Source organism: Phascolarctos cinereus, unplaced genomic scaffold (assembly GCF_003287225.1).
Source record: "Phascolarctos cinereus isolate Bilbo 61053 unplaced genomic scaffold, phaCin_HiC Scaffold_5;HRSCAF=322, whole genome shotgun sequence".
NCBI classification, from domain to species: Eukaryota; Metazoa; Chordata; class Mammalia; order Diprotodontia; family Phascolarctidae; genus Phascolarctos; species Phascolarctos cinereus.
Genome location: NW_027555958.1, coordinates 15,094,712 through 15,118,231, shown reverse-complemented (window position 1 = coordinate 15,118,231; position 23,520 = coordinate 15,094,712). Strand labels below are relative to the sequence as shown.

The window sequence follows — 23,520 nt, the reverse complement described above, 5'->3', positions numbered from 1 at the left end:
GGTGGCTGGGAAAGAGGAGGTCAGTGACCCTTCCAGTTTTAATACTTTATGTCTTATAAAACATCCGTGAAAAGATCTTCCCCACCTTCCTAGAAGGAGCTGGTAGGCAAAAGTTATTGTAAATAAAAGTCTGATAGAGCTCCTGATCCATGGCCAGCAGCACTGGCGCGGCTTCTACTCTAGCCAAAGACAGGAGAGTAGAGCACCACGTCATTGGCCTTGGCACCACACAAAGTGAGCCCATAGAGTACTGACTTTGGAGTCAAAGGACATAGGTTCTAATCTTGTCTCTGATGCTTTCTGCCTATGGGATCCTGGACAAATAATTTCCCCACTTGGGGTCTCAGTTTCGTTCTCTGTAAGATGAAAGGACTGAATTTGACAGTCTCTGAAGCCCCTGACAGCTCTACAGTAATGATCTATGACCTCCCTGGGCCTCAGTTTCTCCATCTGTAAAATGAGGGGATTATACTAGATGATCTCCTATCTTTTCCAGCTCTAGATTTATAATTTTGTGAGCATTCTAAGCCTCAGTTTCCTCAACTGTAAAATGAAGGGGCTGACCAAGAGGGTTCATGAGGTCCCTTCCAGCCCTAGAGTTATCATTCTATGCCTCAACTTCCCTGTGCCTCAGTTTTCTCATATAACATATATCATATCATGTCAGGTCAGGTCACATAACATAACATAACATAACATAATAATAGCTAGCATTTACAGGGCACTTGAAGGTTTGCAAAGTACTTTGTATACATAACTCATTCAATCCTCTCAAAGACCCTGGGAGGTAGGTGCTGTTATTATATTATTATTCCCATTTTACAGATGACATGAGTGACTTACCCAGAGGTGCACAGCTGGTCTAAGTATCTCAGACAAGATTCAGATTGGGGCCTTCCTCATCTCAGATCCTCTTTACCGTCGACATGGCCTCTGAAGTGCCTTCCCACTCAATCTGTGATCCTGTGACCTCTCCGGCCCTCAGTTTCCTCATATATAAAGTCAATCAGTTGGGCCAAATGGCCTTTGAGGTGCCTTCCGCTCTAGGTCTCAAAGCCTCTTCAGGAATCCAAGGGGAAAACTAAGGGGAAGGAGGAATATGCCTTCCTTCCTGATCTGGGGCCAGACTCAAGGCAGTTTTTTAGGCCTTTAAGGAAAACCTGCAGAAAGGCCTCACTGGGCTAACTACCCCCAGAAATACCCACCTTGGGCAGTCTGAAGGTAATGGAGAGGGGTCCAGGATTCTGACAGCCCTGCAGGCGGCAGGGACAAAGGACAATAGCAGATCCTTTGGCCCTGGGCTGTGTACAGTGAAGCACCTTCTGCTTTTCCCCCTTGGCCAGTATCAGGGTGCACATCCTGGGTATCAACATCAGCTTTCTTAAGCACAGTGGATAATTTTGATTGCATTAAATTAAAAAGGTTTTGCACAAACAAAGCCAATGCAACTAAGATTAGAAGAAAGGTAGAAAGTTGGGAAGGAATTTTTACAACCAGTCTCTCTGATAAAGGCCTCATTTCTAAAATATATAGAGAATTAAGATAGATTTATAAGAATTAAAGCCATTCCCCAACTGATAAATGGTCAAAGGATATGAACAGACAGTACTCAGATGAAGAAATTAAAGCCATCTATAGTCATATGAAAAAATCTCTAAATCGTTACTGATTAGAGAAATACAAATCAAAACACCTCTGAGGTACCACATCACACCTATCAGGTTGGCCAAGATGACAAAACAGGGAAATGATAAATGTTGGAGAAGATGTGGGAAAATTGGAACACTAATGCATTGTTGGTGGAGTTGTGAAATGATCCAACCATTTTGGAGAACAATTTGGAACTATGCCCATAGGGCTACAAATATGTGCATACCTTTTGATCTAGCAATAGCACTTCTAGGGCTATATTCCAAAGAGATCAAACAAATGGGAAAAGGACCCACATGTACAAAAATAGTCATAGCAGCTCTTTTTGTGGTGGCAAAGAATTGGAAATTGAGAGGATGCCCATCCATTGGGGAATGGCTGAGCAAGTCGTGGTATATGAATGTAATGGAATACTATTGTGCTATAAGAAAGGATGAACAGGCTGACTTCAGAAAAATCTGGAAAGACTTGTATGGTCTGATGCTGAGCGAAGTGAGCAGAACCAAGAGGACTTGGTACACAGTAACAGCCACGTTATGCAATGACTAATATTGTTAAACTGAACCCTTCTCAGCATTACAAGGATCTGAGACATCTCCAGAGACCTCGGGATGGAAAATGCTGTCCACATCCAAAGAAAGAACTATGGAAGTCTAATCGCTCTCACTTATTTTTATCTTCTGTTGAGTTTTGTTTCATCTTTCTGATGGTTCCTCCTATTGGTTTTAATTTTTACTTACAACTTCACTAATGTGAAAATATGTTTAATAGGAATGTAAATGTAAAGCCTATATCAAGTTGTGTCTTGGGGAGGGTGGGCAGGGAAGAAGGGGGGAAAAATTTTAAACTCAAAAGAATATGGAAGTGATTGTTGATAAATCAAAATAAATTAATAATTTTTTTTAAAAAACCATCAGCTTTCTTGGTGGATTCTGACCCCTTCATTCTGTGCCTTGTGGTAAGGGGAGGGGAAAGCCAGAAAGCTGTGCCATTCTGGATTCTACCAGTGACAGCAGAGGGCAGCAGAGAGCTATGACAGAGAGACAGATGAAATCCACCCAGGTAAGGATGGAGAGGGAGCCTCAGAGGGCAGGTAGGCAGGTGTGCCCAGCAGGCAGGCAGACTGGAGGAGTGAAGCTGGGAACCCCTCTCACCCTGACAAGGGAGGAGGTACAAGAAATGGGGTGGGGTGGGGTAGAGCCTGTGCAAGTGACGCTCTAAATCTGGAGCAAAGAAGATTCAGGGACAGCCCAGTAACACTATATGCCAGGCAACCTGCTAAGCACTGGGGACCCAAAGACAAGAAAACTTTCACATCCATTTTCACATTTGATACTCACAACAATCGTGTTATGGTGACGATATTATTTCCATTTAATAGATGGGAAAACTGAGGCTCAGAAAAGAGAATTCACACACCAAACATCAGACAGCCAAGAGCCAAGACCAGAACGAGGTCTCCTGACTCTCAGGCCAGTGCTCCATCTGAGGTCACAGCATCAGGAAACAGGCAGAGAATGACTTGGTAAGCTCACCCTTGAAAACGACCCTCCCATGTGTTTATACTTAAGCAATGTCACAAGCAATAAGGAAAGAACCACCTTCAGTGAGATACAGGATTAGGAAGATTTGCTTCTATACCCATAATGCTGGGGACCCATCTGTTCCACGCCAGTTGTCTTAGTATCTTCCTGAGTATCCAGTACAGCACAGATGTTTAATAAATGAATGAAAAGTCCTTTATTATGCACTTACCATGTTCCAAGAACCTTGCTTGTGAAAATAGTTCTTGGATGGATGGATGGATGGATGGATGGATGGATGGATGGATGGATGGGTGGATGGATGGATGAATGGATGGAAGGATGGATGAATGGAACAATGGATGGATGGATGGATGAATTAATTAATTAGCAGACTTTTTCTGGCAGGTCAGAATACTGTGAGGAAGGACATGGAGACCTTTTGCCAACATAGCATACTTTTCCTTTCTCAAAATGAAGATCAGATGACCTCCAAGGTCCAAACCACACTGCAGCTGAATGTCAAGAGAAGTAAAAGCTATCAGAAGCCCAAGAGAAGATGAGGAGGAAGAGGAGGCAGAAGAGAAAGAGGAGGAGGAGAAGGAAGAAAAGAAAAGGAAGAGGTAGAAGAAGAGAGGAACAGGCAAAGAAAGAGGAAGAAAAAGGAGAAGATGAGAAAGAAGAGGAGGAGGAGGAGAAAGAAGAAGAAAACAAGGATGAGGAAGAGAGAAGGAGGAGAAGGACTAACAACAGATAATGTACTCTTTAATGTTTGTAAAGCATTTTACAGACATGATTCTCATCCAAGCCTCACAGCAACCCTGTATACAAGTATAATCATTTCTATTTTACAAATATGCAAACTGATGCTCAAAAAAGGTGAAGCCACTTGTGATTTCAGGGGCAGGATTTGAATATGAGCCCTCCTGACATGGCACAGTGGAAAGTGCTCGATCTGGAGTCAGACCTGGGTTCGGGCCCCAGCTCTGCTATTTATTATCTGTATGACCTTGGCCCAGTCACTCCACATCTCTGGGCCTTAGACTACATGACCTCTAAGTCCCTTTCTAAACCTAAATCTATGATTCCCTGATGACAAATCTAGCCCTTTATCCACCCATCATGCCCCACAAACCCCAGGTAAATTCTGTGAATATACGTAAATTATAATAAAATTCGCCATTGACGAGAACACTTCCAGGAATCTTTTCATAATGTAAAGAAATCATTTTCTGCTGGATTGGTTTGAGTCAGTTCAAACTTTTGCCCATTCTACTATAAGAGGATCACAGTACCATTTAGAGCTGAAAAACACCACCTAGTGCAACCCCCTCATTGTGCAGATGGGGAAACTGAGGCCCAGAAAGGTCAAGAAACTGCCTAAGGTCACAGGTTGTTTTGAACCCAGATCTCCCTGCAAATGCAGCACTCTGGCCACGGTGCCACATTGTCATGGAGGAAGTTGGCCACACCAAACTGGCTTGAATGCTTCTTCCTATAGGTCCTTGAAGGCCTCTTTGTTCTCTGAGACAAATTGGGAGAAACTCTTGACCTTGGGGTGGAGCCTGTGTGTGAGCTTCACATCTCTGTCTGGCTTCATGTGAAAGAAGCGCATCATGTTAGCAAGTTCCTGGGCTCCAGGGAATCCCAGCTTCTCATAAGCTTCTGGGGTGATCTGTGAAGGAAAAGAGAGAGAAAGAGAGCACAGCAGGAAACGTTACTGCCCTGCTAGCATGTTAAATTTAGGATACACATTTTTTAAAGGTAAGTTGTATGTAATCGAGATTTATAGTTTCATGTAATTCTCCTTTTCTGTTCTTTGTCTATGGAAATGTTCATCTGTGTCAGTGTTTGTTGATGAGATCACAAGATTGTAGATTTACAGCAGGTGGAGATCTTAGAAGACATTCAGTCCACCTCCATATTTTACAGATGGGGAAACTGAGGCACAGAGTGGTACATTGGCTTGCCCAAAGATGCATAGGTAGCAAGTGAGGGATCACAAGATCTGTCTTTAAAGGGACCTAGAAGGGACCTCAGAAGCCATCTAGTTGAACCCCTTCATTTTATAGTTGGGGAAACTAAGCCAGAAGCAACTTGCCCACTGACACATATTTTTTTTTTGAAGAACATTTTAGAAAGAAACATTATTGGCCAAGTTCCAAACAGTGCCAATGAAAGATTCACACACTGGATTGTTATCAAGCCAAATTCTCACTTGAATATCAGCTGTGGAAGAGGACCTCAGGGGTCACCTGGCCCAGGTCACACCCAAAGCAAGAATTCCCTCTATAGACAAGCAGACAAATAGTCTTCCAGACTCCCCTTGAAGACTCTCTGGGGCCTTTTCTCCTCTCCCTCTACTCCTTTGCCTTTAACAGTCCATTCCAGGCTCATTATCAGAGCTGCAACTAGCAGCTCTCCCCAGAAGACACAGACCTGTATTTCCAGCCCTGATCTCTCTCCTGACCTCTGCTCTCATCTTCACTACCACCACCGGCCCGCCCCCCCCACCACACACACACAAGTATCACCCGGATTTGAGCTCCACAGGTTGAAAAGTGACCCCATTGTGTAATGTCTTCCTAAACCTGAGCCTCTGACTTCCCCCTCTGCCTAGGGAGCTACCATTCCTTCATCCAATCTCCCGTTTGTAAAGCCTTCTTCTCTTTGACCGTGCTCCCTCAGCACTCACATGGTAGCAGTTACTAAGCCCTCTTGCTAGTCCCTCACAATGTCCCTGTCCCGGCTCGCTTCTCCTCCATTCCCACCATCTCAGTAGAGTTCCCCAGGACCATTCACCTGCTTCCTGCCTTAGCTTCCTCTCTCCTCCTTCCAATCCACTCTTTACTCTGCTACCAGCCTAACTGCCCTTTTACCTAGATTTAGTCAAGCCACTCCTCTCATCAAAGTCCTTCAATAGCTTCCCATTGCCCACGGGGTAAAGCTCAAAGTCCTTTACCCAGAATTCAAAGGCCTCCACCATCTTTCTGAGCCTTACGTGCTGTATTGCTCCCCTCTGCCTGCACCCTGAGCCAGCCAAACTGGGCTACTCTGCACCTGACATCATGGCATTGGCCCTGGAGTCTGAGAACCTACCTTCAAACAAATCCTACCTCTGACGCGATGGCCTGTGAGACTTTGGACAAATCACTTCATCTGCATGGGCCTCAGTTTCCCCATCTTTCAAATGAGGAGATTGAACCTAATGCCCTCTAAGGTTCCTCCTACTTCTGGATTAATGACCTTCTGTGCCTGTGCTGACTCTCTTCCTTTCCCCTGGAATGTCCTCCCTACCCCTCTTCTCAGCATGGTCAGAGAGAAACAGAAAGAGAAAGACAGAAAGGGACATCGGGAAAGCGAAAAGAAGAAGAGAGTTGCACAGAGAGAGAGAAGAGAAGGAGAATGTGTGACCTGATTGCACGTGTATAACCTATATCAGATTGGTTGCCGTCTTAGGGAAAGGGCAGGGATGGTGGGAGGGAGGGAAAAAATTTTGGAACTCAAAATCTTAAAATAAAATTCTATTTACAAGAAGGGAAAGAGAGAAAGACAGAGAGAAAAACAGAGAGGGAGAAACGAGGGAAAGAGAGAGAGAGGGAGAGAGAGAGATTTACTAAGCACTTACTATATATAAAGGCACTTTGCTAAGTGCTAAGGATGCAGACAATCCCCGCCCTTAAGGAGTTTACATCCCAATAGGAGGAGATGGTGCAAAATGGGAAGCCCCACTCCTCTTTAGGGCTCCTGTCTCTGCCTGGGCCCCACTCCTCCTCCCTCCTGCTTCCCCCAGAATCTTTCCCACAATCCATCCCTCCTTCCTGGGGCATCTTCACTTCCTCCCTCTCTGCTGACTCCTTCTGTCTGCCTGCAAACCTGCCCAGGCACAGTCTCCACTCCTGCCCTCTTTCTACCTCTTCCAGCTCCTCTCTCCTCCTATCTCCCTCCTCCTTCACTCATAAAGTCCTAGCAAAGCTGTCCCACACTAAGCCTGCATTGCCTCGTCCCCCACCTCGGGTCTTGCCTTTGCTCTCCCCGAGGTCTCCAGTGATTTCCTAGTCTCCAGTGATTTCCTAGTCCCCAGATTCAATGCCTTCCATTCATTGTGGCTCCAGTTTAGGGTCCTAGAGATAATGCCACAAGGAGCTCATTTTGCAGATTTGGAAACTGAGGCCTTGGAAGGTTCTGTTCCTTCCTTTGACACTTCCTGCGGGACCTCAGGGCCTCAGTTTTCCCTTCTGTAAAATGAGAGGGCTGGACAATATAGACTGTGAGGTCCCTTTCAGCTCCATGTCCATGACTGACGTCTCTTCCCCTCTTCAGGCCTCAGTTTCCCCATCAGTAAAACAAGGGGGTTGGATTAGATGGCCTTGGAGATCCCTTTCCAAATGTCAAGTTATGATCCTTTCATAATGCAAATCATTTTTCTCCATGCAAAAAGCCTGGGAGAGTGTTCAGATACCATTCGTTTGCCTGTCCTGAGAAATCTGCTTTTGCAGCAGCTCCAGCTGCTTATTAATGAGACACTGCTTCCATTGGCCTCCTCTCCACATCAGAACCAAGTCAGGCAATGGCCTGAGTGGTTTCTGGGTACCCAGCACTCGGAGTCTTCTTGACTCCAGGCCCTGCATTCTATCCCCCCAGCCACAAGCTGCCCCAAAAGACACCTTAGAGACCATCCAGTCCAATGTTCTCATTTCACAAGGTAGTAAACTGAGGCCCCAAAAGGTAAAATTACTTTCCCCAGGTCTCACAGAGAGTCAAGTGGCAGAGGAGGGATTTGAATTCAGAGCTATGGCTCTGTCACACTGCCTCTGCATTCGCCATCTTTGTGACCATTGGCCTTCCCTATACTTTAATTCCTTCATCTGCAACGTGGAGATAACATGCCTTGCACTAACACGCTTTGTAAGCCTCAAAGAAGTGAGAGCCTTGCTCCTGGACTCACTTGTCTGTGCACAGATGCCTCTGGCTCTCTGTTAAGGCAAGAACAGCCTTCCAGAAGGGTCAGCAGAAGTGCCTAAAAGAGTCACAGCTTTCCTTGCCATTTCTAGGCCAGTAGACTAGCCCACACACCACAAAAAACTTTAAATGGAAGACCAGAGGCTGGCTCACTGCTGGGGTTGGGGCGCCACCATGTGGCCAGATCCAGTCTCTCAAGCCTTTTAAAACTATGGTCATTGTTCATTGTTGAAAACCCAAACGGATAATTCGGCTTTTGGGATCCTTATGTGATCTCAGAATCAGAAGGGACCTTATAGATGATGGAATCCAGCCCTGAAGGCCATGTTTATCACAAAGGCCTGTGTCGGGTAATCACAGCCTGGCAGACACCCACAGCAGTAAGCAGTGTGACCATTTTACTCCTCCACTCAAAAAGCCCTCTTTTAAAAGCCTTGTGCTTCTGTCATTCAGTCAGGGCTGACTCTTCATGACCCCTTGCACCATAGCAGGCCAAGCCCTTCTATCCTCCACTATCTCCCAAAGACGGTCCAAACTCATGTTCATTGCTTCTATCCTCTACCTTCCCCTTCTCCTTTTGTCTTCAATCTTTCCCGACATCAGGTTTGGGTTTTTGCTCGTTTTGTTTTTTTCCCATGAGTCCCATCTTCTCATGATGTGGCCAAAGTACTGAAGCTTCTTTACTGCCCCCAAAATAAAATGCATGCTCCTCTGCTGCTCACTTAAAGTCCTTCATGCTCTGGCTCCAGCCATCCCAGCTAGGCCACTCCTTCAGAACATTCCAGCTCCCAGTTACATGTAGCCTCCCGGGTCTAGAAAGAATCAATGCATGCCTAAATGCATGAGCCAATGAATTAATGAATGAATGGAGTGGGTGAAGGAAGGAAACCATGAATGAAGGAATGCAAAATGAATGAATGCATCCATGGATCAGTGAGTGAACAAATATATTAAATAATGTAATTAAATGCCCACTATGTAAGTGCCAGGTACTATGCTAAATTCTGGGAACTCAAAGAAAGGCAAAAACACAAATACTTCCTGCCCTCTAGGAGCTCACAATCTAATGGGGGGGGGAGACAATAAGCAAACAAATATATACAAACAAGCTATCTACAAAATAAATAAAGAAGTAAATAAGAGAGAGAAGGCACCAGAATTTACAGAGATTGGGGTAGGCTTCCTACAGTACATGGCACTTTAGTTGAGACTCGAAGGAAGCCAGTAGGTGGAGATGACAAGGAACACCGTTCCAGACATGGGAGACAGCCAGAGAAAATGTCTGGAGCTGAGAGATGGAGGGTCTTGTTCCTGGAACAGCCAAGATGCCAGGAAGGCTGAGCAAAGGGTACCTGGGCTGAGGTTATAAGGTGGAAGGTGGTTGTAAGGTGGAACAGGTTATGAAGGTGGGTTTAGTCGCTCAACCTCCCTCAGCTTCCTCATTGGTAAAATGGGGGCTGCTATAGCTTCTGCCTCACAGAGTCACTGTCAGGTTCAAAGCAATAATATACATAAAGCACTTAGTGAATCTTAAACCTTGATATAAACGTTAGCTATTACTAATTCTTTTTTTATTACTATTCTTAGGCAATTGGGGTTAAGTGACTTGGCCAGGGTCACTGAGGCCACATTTGAACTCAGGTCCTCCTTACTTCAGGGCCAGTGCTCTATACACTGCACCACCCAGCTGCCCCTATTACTAATTCTTAAAGTACAAGGATTCTTCCCCATTACCTATGAAATCCCATCATCAATCACCCACTAACAATGACTGGCTTGTCCCCACCCACAGACTTTCCCAGAATTCCCAGGTGAACAGATGCTTCCCCTCAAGTAGGAGAAAAGGGGTCCACAAGCACTGTTGTTTCTGGCCTGTCAAGGCTCACCTTGGCGTCTTTAATCACTTTCCCCAAGACCTTGGACAGGATGTCTGCATACTGCTGAACTGTCAGGGCTTCTGCACTGAGACCCACGGCCTTGCCCAGGAACTCTTCTGGGGATCGGAAGATACTAACGACCGCCGGTCCAACGTCAGCAACAGAGATGCCATCCATGGGGATGTCCTTCATAGGCACCACTGGCCAACACAGAAGAACAATCAATTACAACAGACCCTCCCACAGCACGTTCCTCCCAGAGCCCATTGGCCACTCAGATGCAGTGTGGGCTGGATCACCATAAGGGGTTAAAAGCCTCACACAGGTAGGAGATCACAGTCCATCAATGAGCATTTGCTTCTAGCTCTCTGGGGCAGTAGCTGGGTTAGGCCCTAAGGCTGCGTGGACAAAAGCCTGGAAGTCTCTGCCTCCTGGGACCTTGCCCTCTATTGGGAGAAACAAACCATGCACACAATAAACGCAAGGTAATTGGTGGGGCACGTGGGGGCACAAGCACCTGAGGGGCACCGCAGGTAGTGGTCCCTGAGCTAAGCTTTAAAGTGAACTAGAGCCTAAGAAGCAGAGGGAAGAAGGGAGTGCGTTCCAGGCATGGGGGAGAGAGAGTCCTTCAAAACGAAAAGTGTCCCCCGAGGAACCTCTGACTTTTCTGGGGCCAGCCTCTCTGGCCACAGGCTGTCTGTGTGCTACAGCTGACCTATAGGAGGCAGTGTGGTAAAGGGGAAAGATACTGCCTCTGGAGCCAGAGGACCTGACTCCAAACTTCAGACATTGGTCAAGTCCCTTTAGCATCCTGGGCCTCAGTTTTCTCCTGTGTAAAAGGGGGAAGTGGACCAGATGGCTACTGGGAGCCTTCAGCTCTAGTTCCTGTCTAGTTCCCCCAACCAGCCCCCATAATGGGGAATCTTCCTTACAGCCTGGCTCATCCATGCTCCCCACCCTACCCACCTGTGATGTCAGAGGCAGGAAGCTCACCATACAATGCTGAGGGAGACCCTGTCAAACACCTGGACCAATTCCACATCAGGACACAAGTCTGTTGTTCCTCTTGTCTCCTCCATTAGAACATCAGCCCCTAAAGGGCAGTGATTTCGGAGGAGAGGCTTCATCTTTGTACCCACAGGACGTAGCCCAGCTGTGGGGCTGGGTTATTAGCATTCGTAGACCAATATATTTATAGATTAGCAACTATAGATTGATTGATATAGTGACACTTAAAAACCTCTTCTTGACTCATTAGAGGCAACTTTGGCATCTCTGCAGTCTGGAAGTTCCCGAGGCCTGGGGTAGCCCAGGAAAGGGTAGCAGATCATTCACGGATTCATTCATTCCAAAATATTTACTAAGCAAAGCGTTGAGTGCCTTATCCTGGCTCTCTTCTGCTTTGACTGGTCTCAGGCTGAGACCAGCTGCTGGTCCCAGATCTTAAGGTCCCAGATCTAGGCCTGAAACGGACCTCAGAGGCCAACCCCACTCATTGTACAGAGGAGGAAACTGAGGCACAGGGAGCTTAAGTGACTGGGAAGAACACAGAGCTGGAAAAGACCTCAGAGGCCTCCCTCATTTTACAGATGAACAAACTGAGACCCAGAAGGTTAAGTGACCTGCCACTGTCACATGGATAGTAAGTCTCAGAGGCAGGATTTGAACCTAGTCCTCAGACCCCAAATCCAGGGCTCTTTCCACTAGCGGACACTGCCTCCCATGTGTTTTATACATCTTTGCACCTCCCTCCCTCACCCCACCAGGGCCTTGCATGGGATCAGAGACTAGAAGGGATCCAGAAGGGACCCCAGAGGGGGTGAGGAAGTGATGAGACTTGCCCAAGGTCACTCAGCCAGCAAGTGTCTGGTAGAATATGAATCCAAGGCTTTCAGAGTTCAAATGCAGTCCTCTGTCCACTAACAATCATACTGCCTCTCACTAAATATTGAATGAATGAATGAATGAATGAATGAATGAATGAATAAATGAATGAAGGCATAGCGCTGATCCCTGCTGCCTCTCACAGCCATTTTCGAACATACCCAAATTGTAGTAGTCGCCATCAGATGCCTTCACTGGCTTCAAGCCTTTTAGAAAGTTTTCATAGTAGGCGGGTACCCTGACGCTGGTCATGGGCACGCCGAGATTCCAGAAGTATTCTTCCACCTCTCCTTTGCCATCATAGTGTGGCACCTCCAGTTTCCCTTTGGTCAACTTCTTGACATTCTCCAGGCCACTGTATACCACGTGCTTCAAGCCCAGCTCTTTACTGGCATCGGCTACGATTTTCCCCTGTGAACCAAAGATATGAAAATACAAGGAATTTTCCATTGCTTTTATGCTAATTCCTGTTTTCTCATTTTTCAAAGTTACTGCTTTCACATCTGTTCCCTGAGTATTATCATCCTCATGAAACCCCACCAGATAAGAGAGAGTAAGAGTAATAACAAAAGAAGAGCAGCAACAATGTGGCAATTGGAGATGGCTGGCCTTGGAGTTGTTCAAGTTGCCTCTTATGCTTCCTGCCTGGGGCCCCCTGTGCAGGGCATTCACTTCTCATTACCCCAGGCTGCTAACTCTGGAAGACTATGAATTTGGGAGCAGGTGCCCATCTGCTTGGTGGAGAGAGTTCCTCCTGGGCCAATGAAATGCCAGGACCAAGCCCCATCCCAATGGGGGCCACGGAAAACCCAACAGGGAGAGATGAAGGGAGGGAGGGAGAAGAAGCAGAAAACTGAAAACCGAAGAAAAAGCTCGAGTCCACAAATGTGGCAATGAATGCATTATTTGAATTCGCCTCTCATCATACCATTGGGCTAGAACTAAAGACTTTATTTTACATAAGTACAACTTTCACATACTATGAATTTGAATACGTGCAGCTACTTTAGGGAATTCATTATTTGAAGGAATGGAGACCTCACAGTACTCCACCCAGGGAAGGGTGCTAGGCTTCTTTTCTTGGGGGGCGGGGGCGCGGAGCAAGGGATAAAGATTCATAAGACATAGTACAAAGAAGTACAAAGTTCAAAGAGCTTTCAGATCAGTAAGTCAGAGACCTCCTGACTGTCTTCTCCCAAAGGAGCTTGGTAAAGGGTGTGGAGGAGGGAGAGAAGGGTACAAGCATTTATTACGTACTTACTTTGTGCCCAGCAATGTGCTAATGAAAATGGTCTCACTGATGGATGACAGCATCATTCACAAAATAGTCCACCTTTCTGTAGCACTTTCAGGTTTATGAACGTCAGCCTGCCTGGCCTCAGAACCAGGAGAAACTCGGTTCCAGTCCCACCTCTGAGACATCCAGGTAGTGAGCCCCGGATTTTCATCATTTAACCTCCAAGTGTTCTAGGCAATTCTCACGGATGACAAATGGCAGAGAAGCTGCCAACCTGCTGTGACCCAGGGGGTTCCCTCATGTGGGCCATCTCGAAGCTGATGAAATCATGCCCCATTTCTTCAACTTTTCCTTAAAGGTTTACCAAACAGCTTCCTCACCACAACAACCCTGCCAGGGTCTCATTCTTATCACCCAGAAGGAACTGGTTGCTAGGGTAGATGTGATGGGAGCCTTGGGGAGAAATAATTACTCTATCTAAGAAGCTGTGAGGGAGCAGGAGAAAAGCCAGGCAGGGTGAGTCATGCAAGCCAGATTTGAAGAGAGCAGAGTTCAAAGGATTTGAAGAAAGGACTGGTAGGATTCAGGATTCAGGCAGTGGCAAAGTGTGTAGTGTGCCATACTGGGAGTCAGGAAGACCTGACTGAGTTCAAAACTTGCCTCAGCCACTTACTAGCTGTGTGATCCTGGGCAGGTTGATTGGCCTTTCTCAGCCTTAGTTTCCTCATTCATAAAATGGGGACAGTAATAACAGCACCTACTCTGCCTTCTAGGATTGTGGTGAGGATCAAGTGAGATAACACATAGAGGACTTTGGAAGCCTTAATGTCAAGAGAAATGCCGGCCATGACTGTCATTATTACATAGTTCAAAATCTTCCTCAGAAGCCTGCTGTCTTCTACAACTTGGAGCACACTTCTGTCCTCAGTTTTCTCCTGTGTAAAATGTGAAGGGATGCACCTGAAGACCTCTAAAGTTCTTCTCTGCCCCAAAGGTATGACCCCAGGATCCTAAGGCAGCCCACACTAGAGGCCTTTGTGCACAGGGGAAGTGACCCCTCCTCCCATTGCTTGGAAATGACACAGACTGGACTAAATCACTCCTAAGGTTCCTGCCAACTCAGACATGGGGATTATTAGCCCCATTTTACAGATGAGGAAACTGAATCTGAGAAATTTAATGACTTGCCTAAGATCACACGACTGGGAAATATCAGAGCACATGTTTGCACCTTGTTTCACCTTGGGCGAGTCATTTCGTTTCCTGTTCATCTATCAAATGGGACGATTGGACTGGATGGCTTCTGAGCTCCCTTCCCGGATCTACAACCAGGCTTCCTAAACCTTCTTTTTCTAGGACAGCTCCCAGCCTTCAGGAGGGATGTGCTTTCAGAGTCTGAGGGCTTTCAGCAAGGCCTGAGGGCTTTCCTCTGAGCAAGTGCACAAACTTGATTGTATGGATTCCTCAGTTTCCCTTTCACTAACAATGAAGATGAAGACTGGACCTGTGAAGATATTGATTGCAGGGAATTCTGTCTATCACATTCAGTTTCTGGCACTTTCTCTGCAATTTATCATTTTAGGGAGTTTCCTAGGGCGCTGGGAGGCCTTGGTCTTTTGAGCTTCAAAGCCAACTCTCCTCTGACCTTAGCAGGGCAGCCTTTAGCTACTTAAAGATTTTTTAAAATACAAAAACTATTCAAGGTAATGAAGATAAATGACTGGAGAGCAAGTGTTGTCTTTTTGTGTGTCTTCAACCCCTTGGAAAGGCTGGGGAAGCCTAGGGGCCCCTTCTGGGAACCACATTTAAAATAATCGAAGGATATGCTTACATTTTAGTTAGAGGCTAGTGAAAATACAGCCGTCATTTCCCCTTCCGCTGTGCATAAATGAGGTATTATTCCATTACATTTTTTGATTCCTTCACTCAAGCCAAGACATGCACTTCCCGACTCGAGACTAATAGAGACTACATATTTGGTAGCTCTCTCTCTCCCTTGCACAGAATCACAAGTGACACAGGATTTAGGGAGGGGCTGGATCCCAAGCAGAGTCCTATGGGATATTTCTAATCATTCGTGTAATTCTTGACCCAAAGTGCCCTAAAGCCCTCCAAGCTTGGGCACACCAGCTCTGGGAACTGACCTAGGCATATGTTTTTTTCTTACTTATTATGCTTCTACCTGGAGTTTGCTCCAAGGAATCCAAATACAACTTAGACATAGCTAAGGTCCAACTTTCCCTAAATGTTTGTAATAGCATCAACAATTCCCACATAAGAACTCAGGGTAATACATTCACATTAAGCCTTTATCTCACTCCCAGTGAAATCTCTCCCTTCCACAAAGTTCTACATAGTCAGAGAGAGAGAGAACTGATAGAGGAATGACATATAGAGATGATAAGAAAGATAGACAAAGGGACAGAGAGATTACAGATAAATAGATAATAGATAGATGAGACACAGAAAGATAGAGAGAGACAGAGCGAGAGTGAGAGCGAGAGAAAGAGAGAGAGAGAGAGAGGGAGAGAGAGAGAAAGAGAGAGAGAGAGACAAAGAGAGAGAGAGAGAGAGAGACAGACAGACAGACAGAGAGACAGTCAGACAAAGAGAGAGAGACAGAGAGACAGACAGACAGACAGAGAGAGACAGACAGAGACAGAGACAGACAGACAGACAGACAGACAGAGAGAATGAGAGAGACAGAGAGAGAGAGACTTGTACTGCCACTTTGTGGGTTAGGCTTTTCTTTGAACCTTCTAGACAGCAATCCCCTTTCCCCGTGGACTTGCATTGCCTGTAATAGAGGGATGGCAAGGTCCTTTTCTCTTGCTTCCCCAAATCATGAGCCCCCCTCATTGATCCTCCAGCCACAGAAGCCACATGGGTAAATCGATTCTTCTCTTTCCCAGGTGCAAAGTTACCTAGAAGTTATCCTCCCCTCTCTAAAAGACCAGTACTTTGAATACTTGAACTTAGGCTCATCCATGAGGCAACACTCATGGCTGGTGGGGGCAACAAATCTTCCCTTTGTGGGCAGAAGACTAGATTCTGGGACAACGATGCCTAGAAGATTTGAAATCTCTCCTCTTCTACACAGGAGATTGGGTTGTTCAGGAAACAACTAGCTCTTTATAGCGTTTTCTGTGGGTAAAGTTGGGGGAAGCCATCGATTGGGGAATGGCTGAACAAATTGTGCTATGTGATTACAAAGGAATACTATTTTACTATGAGAAATGATGAGCAGGATGTTCTCAGGAAAACCTGGAAAGCCTTAGATGATCTGATACTAAGTAAATGTACTGTGTACAAAGTAACAGCGATATTGTGGGATGATCAACTATGAAGGACTTGGCTATTCTCAGCAATACAACCATCCAAGACAACTCTAAAGGATTTAATGATGAAACATGCTATCCATCTCCAGAGAAAGAACTGATGGTATCTGAATACAGATTGAAGCATGCTTTTTTTACTTTCTTTATTTTCCTTGAGTTTTTGTTGTTGTCATTGTTTGTTTTCTTTCACAACAGGACTATTAGGGATATGTTTTACAGGACTATACACGTAGTGTGTAGTCCTAGATCAAATCGCCTGCCTTCTTAATGAAGGTGGGGGGAGGGGTGGGGAGGAAGGAAGGAAGGGAGAGAATTTGGAACTCAACATTTTGAAACAAGTGCTAAAAATTGCTTTTACATGTAACTGGGGGAAAATAGAAGCTAAAAAAACAGAACCACCTAGCTCCCTTCTCAGGCCAAGTGGGCAGGTACACACTGCATCCACCATGTGTTCCTGTAGGGACTCTCCCAGAGCCCCAAGCACCACCATCTCTTAGGTGGGGAAATCCATTCTTAGGCACTTTCCTCTTTGGCTACACTGAGCACATGTTGATTCCAGCCATGTGATGGTACTGAAAGTCCCCATCAATGCTCCTAGTGGGGTAGGGAAAAAAAGAGAAATCCCTTCTCCTATGCCATATACTAAGAAAAAAGCAAAAAGGGACAAGAGTAGTCTGTCTTCCTATCACTCTTACTTACAGGCCAGTACAAAGGACTTAGAATAAGACCATCCTCATAAGTCCCAGCTGGTCGACTGTCCTGGGAGCAGCCCCACTCATTGGGAACCAATCAGGAGGCAGAACTTGTCCTTTCCAGGTGCCAGTGCACCTCTGTGGGGAGAGATAAGCTCAACAGGATGGAATCCTGCCTTATCAACACTTCTTGTTCTGATTAGAATGAGAAGCATCAGCTTTGGGCACAAGACAGTAAAGTCCTGAGAGTTTACAAATGTAGATTGGACTCTTACTGGGGCATGAGACCCCTGCTCTTCAGCACTGGACAGGGGCTGCCCGAGCTCTAGAGCCCCTTCTTTGATGGACATACCCCTATTCCCTACCTGCTGCACTTCCTTCTCCTTGCTAAAGTCATCCCAGTAGGTGGTCAGCAGGAAGGCACCATAGGCGCCTTTTAATGCTCCCTTCACAGCCTCTTGGTCATTCAGGTCACACTTCACCACTTCAGCTCCCAGGTCTCGAAGGGCCAGGGCAGCAGGTCTGGTCACATCCCGAGTCAATGCTCTTACAGAAAAGTCTTTGTCCTCCAAAATGGCTCTAGCAACAGAACCACCCTGAGAACCTGGTGAGGAAGAAAATCAATTTAAAAGTGAACAAATGTCTTGAGAAATGAAGGAATGAATAAACATGCATACATATGTGTGTGTGATTGTATATATACAGGTTGTGTGTGTGTGTGTGTGTGTGTGTGTGTGTGTGTGTATGAGGAATCAGAAAGGGAGGCTCTCAGAACACTTGGCTTAGGGTCAGGAATCCTGGGATTGGTGTGTTTGTACCAATAATGTTACTTGTGTTAAATTATTCCACTTTTCTAATCCTCTGTTTCCTTATCCATAAAATGGAGCCAATAATACAAACACTACTAAGGGGATGGATTGGAGCATTACATCCCAACTCTTCCTACCCTGGCCCCCACTTATATAAAAAGGATAGAACAAATCTGTCTTGGACTCCTCCTTTTGGGGGCCCCATCCGTCCTCTGGGACCTCCCACCTCCCCACTCTGCTCCAGCCCTCCTATGGGAGTAGCAGCCAGGGGCATGGGGGAAGAGGGCTCAAATGAAATCTTCATGTAAAGCACTTTACAAATGCTAGTTATTTTTCTGCTTATTAGCTGCAGCAGCAGCAGCAGTAGCCTACCATTTCCAGTCTGGTAATGCCTTCATTCCCTGAGCCTTCTATTCCCCTCCTGCTAAGCTCCAGCAATGTTTATGGAGCCCTATCAGAGTGTGTTGGGAAATGTTTAACAACCAGGCTGGGTGGGGTGGGGTGGGGTGGGGAGTGTATACACCCCACACTTTAACCTTTTAAAGTGCCTTGTTAGCATCTTTTCCACCACTTTCTTAAGTCTAAAACAATAATAAAATAATGAATCAAACCCTGATTTATAGCAGGCACTCATTTCTGACCCATGATCATTGACCCTGAAAATTTCACAATCTCTTCTGCTGCAGGATGAAGCTCATTGTACCACCAGATCCTGCTCAGATGCTCAGCCACAAGGTGTTAGTTCATGAGGTAGCACACCTGGGAATTGGGAGGGCAGGGTCCGTATTTAAATTGCAGACTCAAAAAATAGCAGCTTGAAGACCCAGTGGAATCAAAAGAGCTGTGAGCTGTTGATGCTCTAATTTGGTGAAAGGGCCCCTTCCAGCCTTCTTTTTTCTCCAGCTGTTCTGGAACTGCTAGCTGGCACCCTGGACACTCTGCTCCCCTATCTAAAGTCCAAGAGCTTTGCCAGCTGGGTCAGAAGCTTCTTGCCATCTTCCAGGACCCACATAAACAGCAATGTTTGGCTCTTAGTGATCACCATTTCCTTTGCCAAAAACACGCACACCATGCCTTTAAAACCAGGTTTAAGAATTTTACCAAGAGAAAAGTCAAGTCCACTGTCCTATCATTTGTGGAATCCCTCCAGCTGGACCTGCAGTCAGGAAGACCAAGTTTGAACTGGCCTCAGATACTTACTAGCTAGGTGATCCTGGGCAAGTCACTTTGCCTCTCTTTGCCTCAGTTTCCCCAACTGTAAAATAACCTGTAAGTTCCCTTTCTGCTCTAAATCTGTGATCAGTCTCTTGAGGAAGGTACTACCCTTGTCATTTCTGTTACACATGAGGAAACTGAGGCTTGGAGAGATTGTGACTTTCCCAATACATTATTAATGTCTGAGGTGGGATTTAAACTCAGATCTTTCTGTCTCTAAATCCAACACTCTGTGCACTACTCCATACTGCTTCTTGTCAGAAGAACACATTTCCTAGCTCTTCCCATTCACCCCAAATCCCCCACATAGGCATTTGCTAATTCCTTTTCCAACTAAGAAAATGAAGGGAAGAAGAGAATTGAAGACACAGCCTACCTTGGCAAATAAAGCACAGATTTACACAAGCCAAGGCATGATCCAAAAAAGTAAACAAACAGGAGCAGCTAGATGGCGCAGTGGATAAAGCTCTGGCCTTGGAGTCAGGAGGACCTGAGTTCAAATCCAGCCTCAGACACTTGACACACTTGACATGTACTAGCTGTGTGACCCTGGGCAAGTCACTTAACCCTGATTGCCTCACCAAAAAACAAAAAAATGAACAAAGTAAATAAACAAAGAGAAAAAATACGATAGGGAACTCTTTCTGAGAACATTTCCTAAAATCAAATCAAATTAAATCCTCCTTCTTGCTGCCAACACAAGAAATTCAAGTGGATTCTTTGTTAAAGGTCCCTAGAAGAATCACAGCTTGAAAACTGAAAGGGAACTGAGAGATCAATGAGTCCATCCCCCCTCATTTGATAGATGAGGAAACTGAGGTCCAACTCTTAAACACTTGCCCAAGGTTGAACAGGGACATCAGGTCCAACCACCTCCCATTTTACAAGTGAAGTAAGTGAGGTGCAGAGGTGAAGAGGTTTGCCCAAGGTCATACAGGTAGTAAGTAGCAGAGGAAAGATTTGAACCCAGGTCCTGTGCCTGCTATGCCTCATCTGCCTCTGTTCTTTACACAAGCCATGCTCCTACAGTCATCCGATGATAGATAGCCTAAGCCTGCCCCCACAGAAGCATGAATAAAATCTTCAGACAACCTTCCCCCAATGGAAAAAGGAAGTTCTTTTTACCTGTTGCCCCAAACACAGCGATGACTTTCTTGCTTGTCATGTTGCTGAGCCTAGAATCAGTGGAAGGACAGGCTGTGAGAAGGTCTGCCCCTGTCCAGCTTCAGCACCAGACTGGAGAGTCCTGCCTTTCACTGTCCGGCCTCAGATTGCTCCGCCCTATCCTGCCTTGTTCTCAAGCAGAGCAGAAGAAGAGAGATTAGGTGAATTCTCTGACTCACCATGATACTGCAGTTTTCTCCAGTAATTAACAGTGGAAAGAAGGCTGGGCCAAGAGTCAGGAGAGACCTGGGTTTGAATCCTACCACGGACACTTCACTGTGTGACCCTGGGCCAGTCAAGCACCTAGGTGAGCTTCAATTTCCTCACCTATAAGAATGAGCAAGCATACTTGTAGATATAACTAAGGCAAGATGGTCAGGGCTTTTCACTAGGGCTCCCAAATCCAGGAAGCACAGAAAGTACTATGCTCTTTGAAGTGAGTAGAAACAACTGAGCTTAGCACCTAGTTGGCAAACATTGGTTAAAATGGGAAATTATCTAGTGCTAGTGTAGAGGTGGTGAAGTGAAAGAATGCATGGCCTGGAGTCAGGAAGACCTGAATTCAAATGCTGCCTCAGGCACTTTACCAGCTATATGACCCTGGGCAAGTCACTTAACCCTGCTTGCCTCAGTTTCCTCATCTGTAAAATGAGCTGGAAAAGGAAATGGCAAACCACTTCAGTGCCTTTGCCAAGAAAGCCCACATGGGGTCGTGAAGAGTCAGATGAGACTGGACCAACTGAACAATAACACAATTCTGAGAATTCTGGCAGAATGGGTGATTTGGGCAGCGTGGGACACTCTTGGTATAAGTGCTCCTTCCACCAGGGCAGATGCATTCCAACCCCTAAGGACTGCCTTGAGGACCAGAGAAGTTGACCAACATCCCACGGTTAGGAGATGTCTGAGGCTGGAGGAGGTAGAAGGACTTACTGACTCCACCTCAAGTACCAGATGCAGGATGATCCTACTGCATCTAGACTGCTTAATGCCAATGTGCTCTGACTTGCCCAATTTTCACATCACCTGGCACCTCCACCCAGTTTGTTGGCCTCCGTCTTGTCCAGCCTGCTTCTTGATTCCACCTGACTGGTTTCTCTTTCTTTCACTACTGGGGTCCCCATCGACGGCCAGCTGTATCTCCTGACCAACCTTTGCTGGAAGCATCATCCAGGTTCAGCTCATCCTGCTCAAGGTAAAGAAGCTAGCCTTTGAACTTGGGTAAGCACCCTCTTTTAAAGTTTCTTTTTAACTGTTAATGATGAGATGTTGATTCTCTATGTAAAGCAATTTGGAAAGGAATTTAACAATTTCGCAAAACTGCAGTCACCTGATTGGTGATGGGTTTGTTTCAAGTTTCAAATTGGTGAACTTGTTGTATCACTTATGTCAAGCAACTTTTCATAATTTGGCTATTATTGGTTATTGTTTTAATGTGTAAACTTGCCAAAAAGCCTCTTTGCGTTTTGTCTTGCCGAGAATTTGCAATTACATAGAAATCACCAATGATTGGCTTTTTTACACCGGGACAAATTTTAAGTTTGAGATGTAAATCCTGGAAAAGTTTTTACTAAGCTGTGATTAATGAAACTTGCTGCTTGAGGGAAAAGCTCATAGGATTTTCTTTTGAGTTGTCTGATGGGTCATAATCCATTGATAATCAATAATTCACCATCTAAGAGAAATGCCACAAGCTACTCAGAGAAGGTGATACTGGTGGGAAGTCAGCATCAGGAAAAGCTGAGAGGACAATTTTAGCCTCAGTCTAAGTTGGGATCCTCCCAGCTTGGTTTCTCCACTATATTCCTTTGAAAGGGAGTGTTACCCACCTGGCTATTCCTGAGTCTGGCTTATGAGGTGGATTTAATACTGCATGGTTGGAAAACTGAATTATCTGAATCCAAACAAAGCTGAGGATGTTTCATCCTCTCACAGTTGGGCCCTAATCTAGTCACTGCTTTATATCTGGGCCCTGAAGGCTTTTTTTCTTTTGTCAGATTTGTGTCTTCCAGACTAGGAGCCATTAACCTACAGCTGGTAGCAAACAGCAGGAACCATCCAATGTCCTCTTGTCCTTCCTTGGATGCAGCCTGTGCTCTGTTCCAGTCAACTTCTTTGGGACCTCCTCAAGGCATGGACAGCTCTACACTCCTTGCCAGCAGGAAGCAGTTTCAGAAGCCACACTTTGCCCCTTACCCCAAAAGAATTTCAGTCCCATTCCTTCGAGGGGGAGTGATGAGGATGGGATCTAGACCTCAGAAAGGAAAAACCCTGGACTTTACCACTTGGCCAAATGTCTGGCATTCACCTGAGGCTATAATCCCATCAACTGGCCTTTCTTTGTGGCTATACCTAATCTCCCCTCCATTGTCTTACCTCCCTATGGCCCCTGGCCATTTCCCACACTTAATCCTAGTTAGACTCCATTGTCCAGGTGCCAGGAGTTCTGTTCACCCCAGTTTACTGGCCACTCCTATCCACATCTCCTTGGACCCCTCCTCCCATCACCCCAAACTGCATGGCCACTCCTACATCCTTCTCACAGGCTTTCTTGTCCATTTTGTCTCCCTTAAGATGCTGGGATTCTTATAATCTAGCCACTGCTTAGATTTTTATAATCTTATACTCTAGCCAATAAGCCAATAGCTACTAATGTTCAGACTCCTTAAGAGTCTGCCCAATATGATGGATGTTCTAATAAACCTTATCTTTGGCTGAAAGAAGGCTTGGGTCACATTCTTTTGGACAGGACCCGCATGTTGTGATTTGGGGGTCCGAGCACCCCTGAAACCCTAAACTGCATCAGGTATGCCACAAGGTTGTCATGGAAAGCACTTTGGAAATGTTAGAGCAACAGATAAATGTACATGGTGGTGATGAGGAGGAAGTCAAGTGAGGTGGCTGGGAAAGAGGAGGTCAGTGACCCTTCCAGTTTTAATACTTTATGTCTTATAAAACATCCGTGAAAAGATCTTCCCCACCTTCCTAGAAGGAGCTGGTAGGCAAAAGTTATTGTAAATAAAAGTCTGATAGAGCTCCTGATCCATGGCCAGCAGCACTGGCGCGGCCAAAGACAGGAGAGTAGAGCACCACGTCATTGGCCTTGGCACCACACAAAGTGAGCCCATAGAGTACTGACTTTGGAGTCAAAGGACATAGGTTCTAATCT

The 23,520-nt window shown here is 45.8% G+C and overlaps 1 protein-coding gene across 1 annotated transcript; it reads right to left on the bottom strand.

The window, feature by feature from the left end:
• Nucleotides 1-3,921: 3,921 nt before the first annotated feature.
• Nucleotides 3,922-20,459, bottom strand: LOC110221261 (nmrA-like family domain-containing protein 1). Its single transcript, XM_021005718.2, has 5 exons — nucleotides 20,313-20,459; nucleotides 17,529-17,767; nucleotides 12,058-12,307; nucleotides 10,022-10,212; nucleotides 3,922-4,848 (listed from the first exon to the last, which is right to left on the bottom strand). Exons 1-5 carry the CDS (start codon nucleotides 20,350-20,352, stop codon nucleotides 4,669-4,671), a joined length of 900 nt encoding a protein of 299 aa, XP_020861377.1. The 5' UTR covers nucleotides 20,353-20,459; the 3' UTR covers nucleotides 3,922-4,668.
• Nucleotides 20,460-23,520: the final 3,061 nt, after the last annotated feature.

What these genes read in the sequence shown, in the direction of transcription:
- LOC110221261 (XM_021005718.2), bottom strand. Translation starts at nt 20,352, where the DNA reads ATGACAAGCAAGAAAGTCATCGCTGTGTTTGGGGCAACAG. An exon ending in AGGAGAAGGAAGTGCAGCAG is followed by an intron (nt 12,308 to 17,528) that starts GTAGGGAATAGG and finishes TTTGGTTCACAG; the next exon opens with GGGAAAATCGTAGCCGATGC. An exon ending in TGGCGACTACTACAATTTGG is followed by an intron (nt 10,213 to 12,057) that starts GTATGTTCGAAA and finishes TGTGTTGGCCAG; the next exon opens with TGGTGCCTATGAAGGACATC.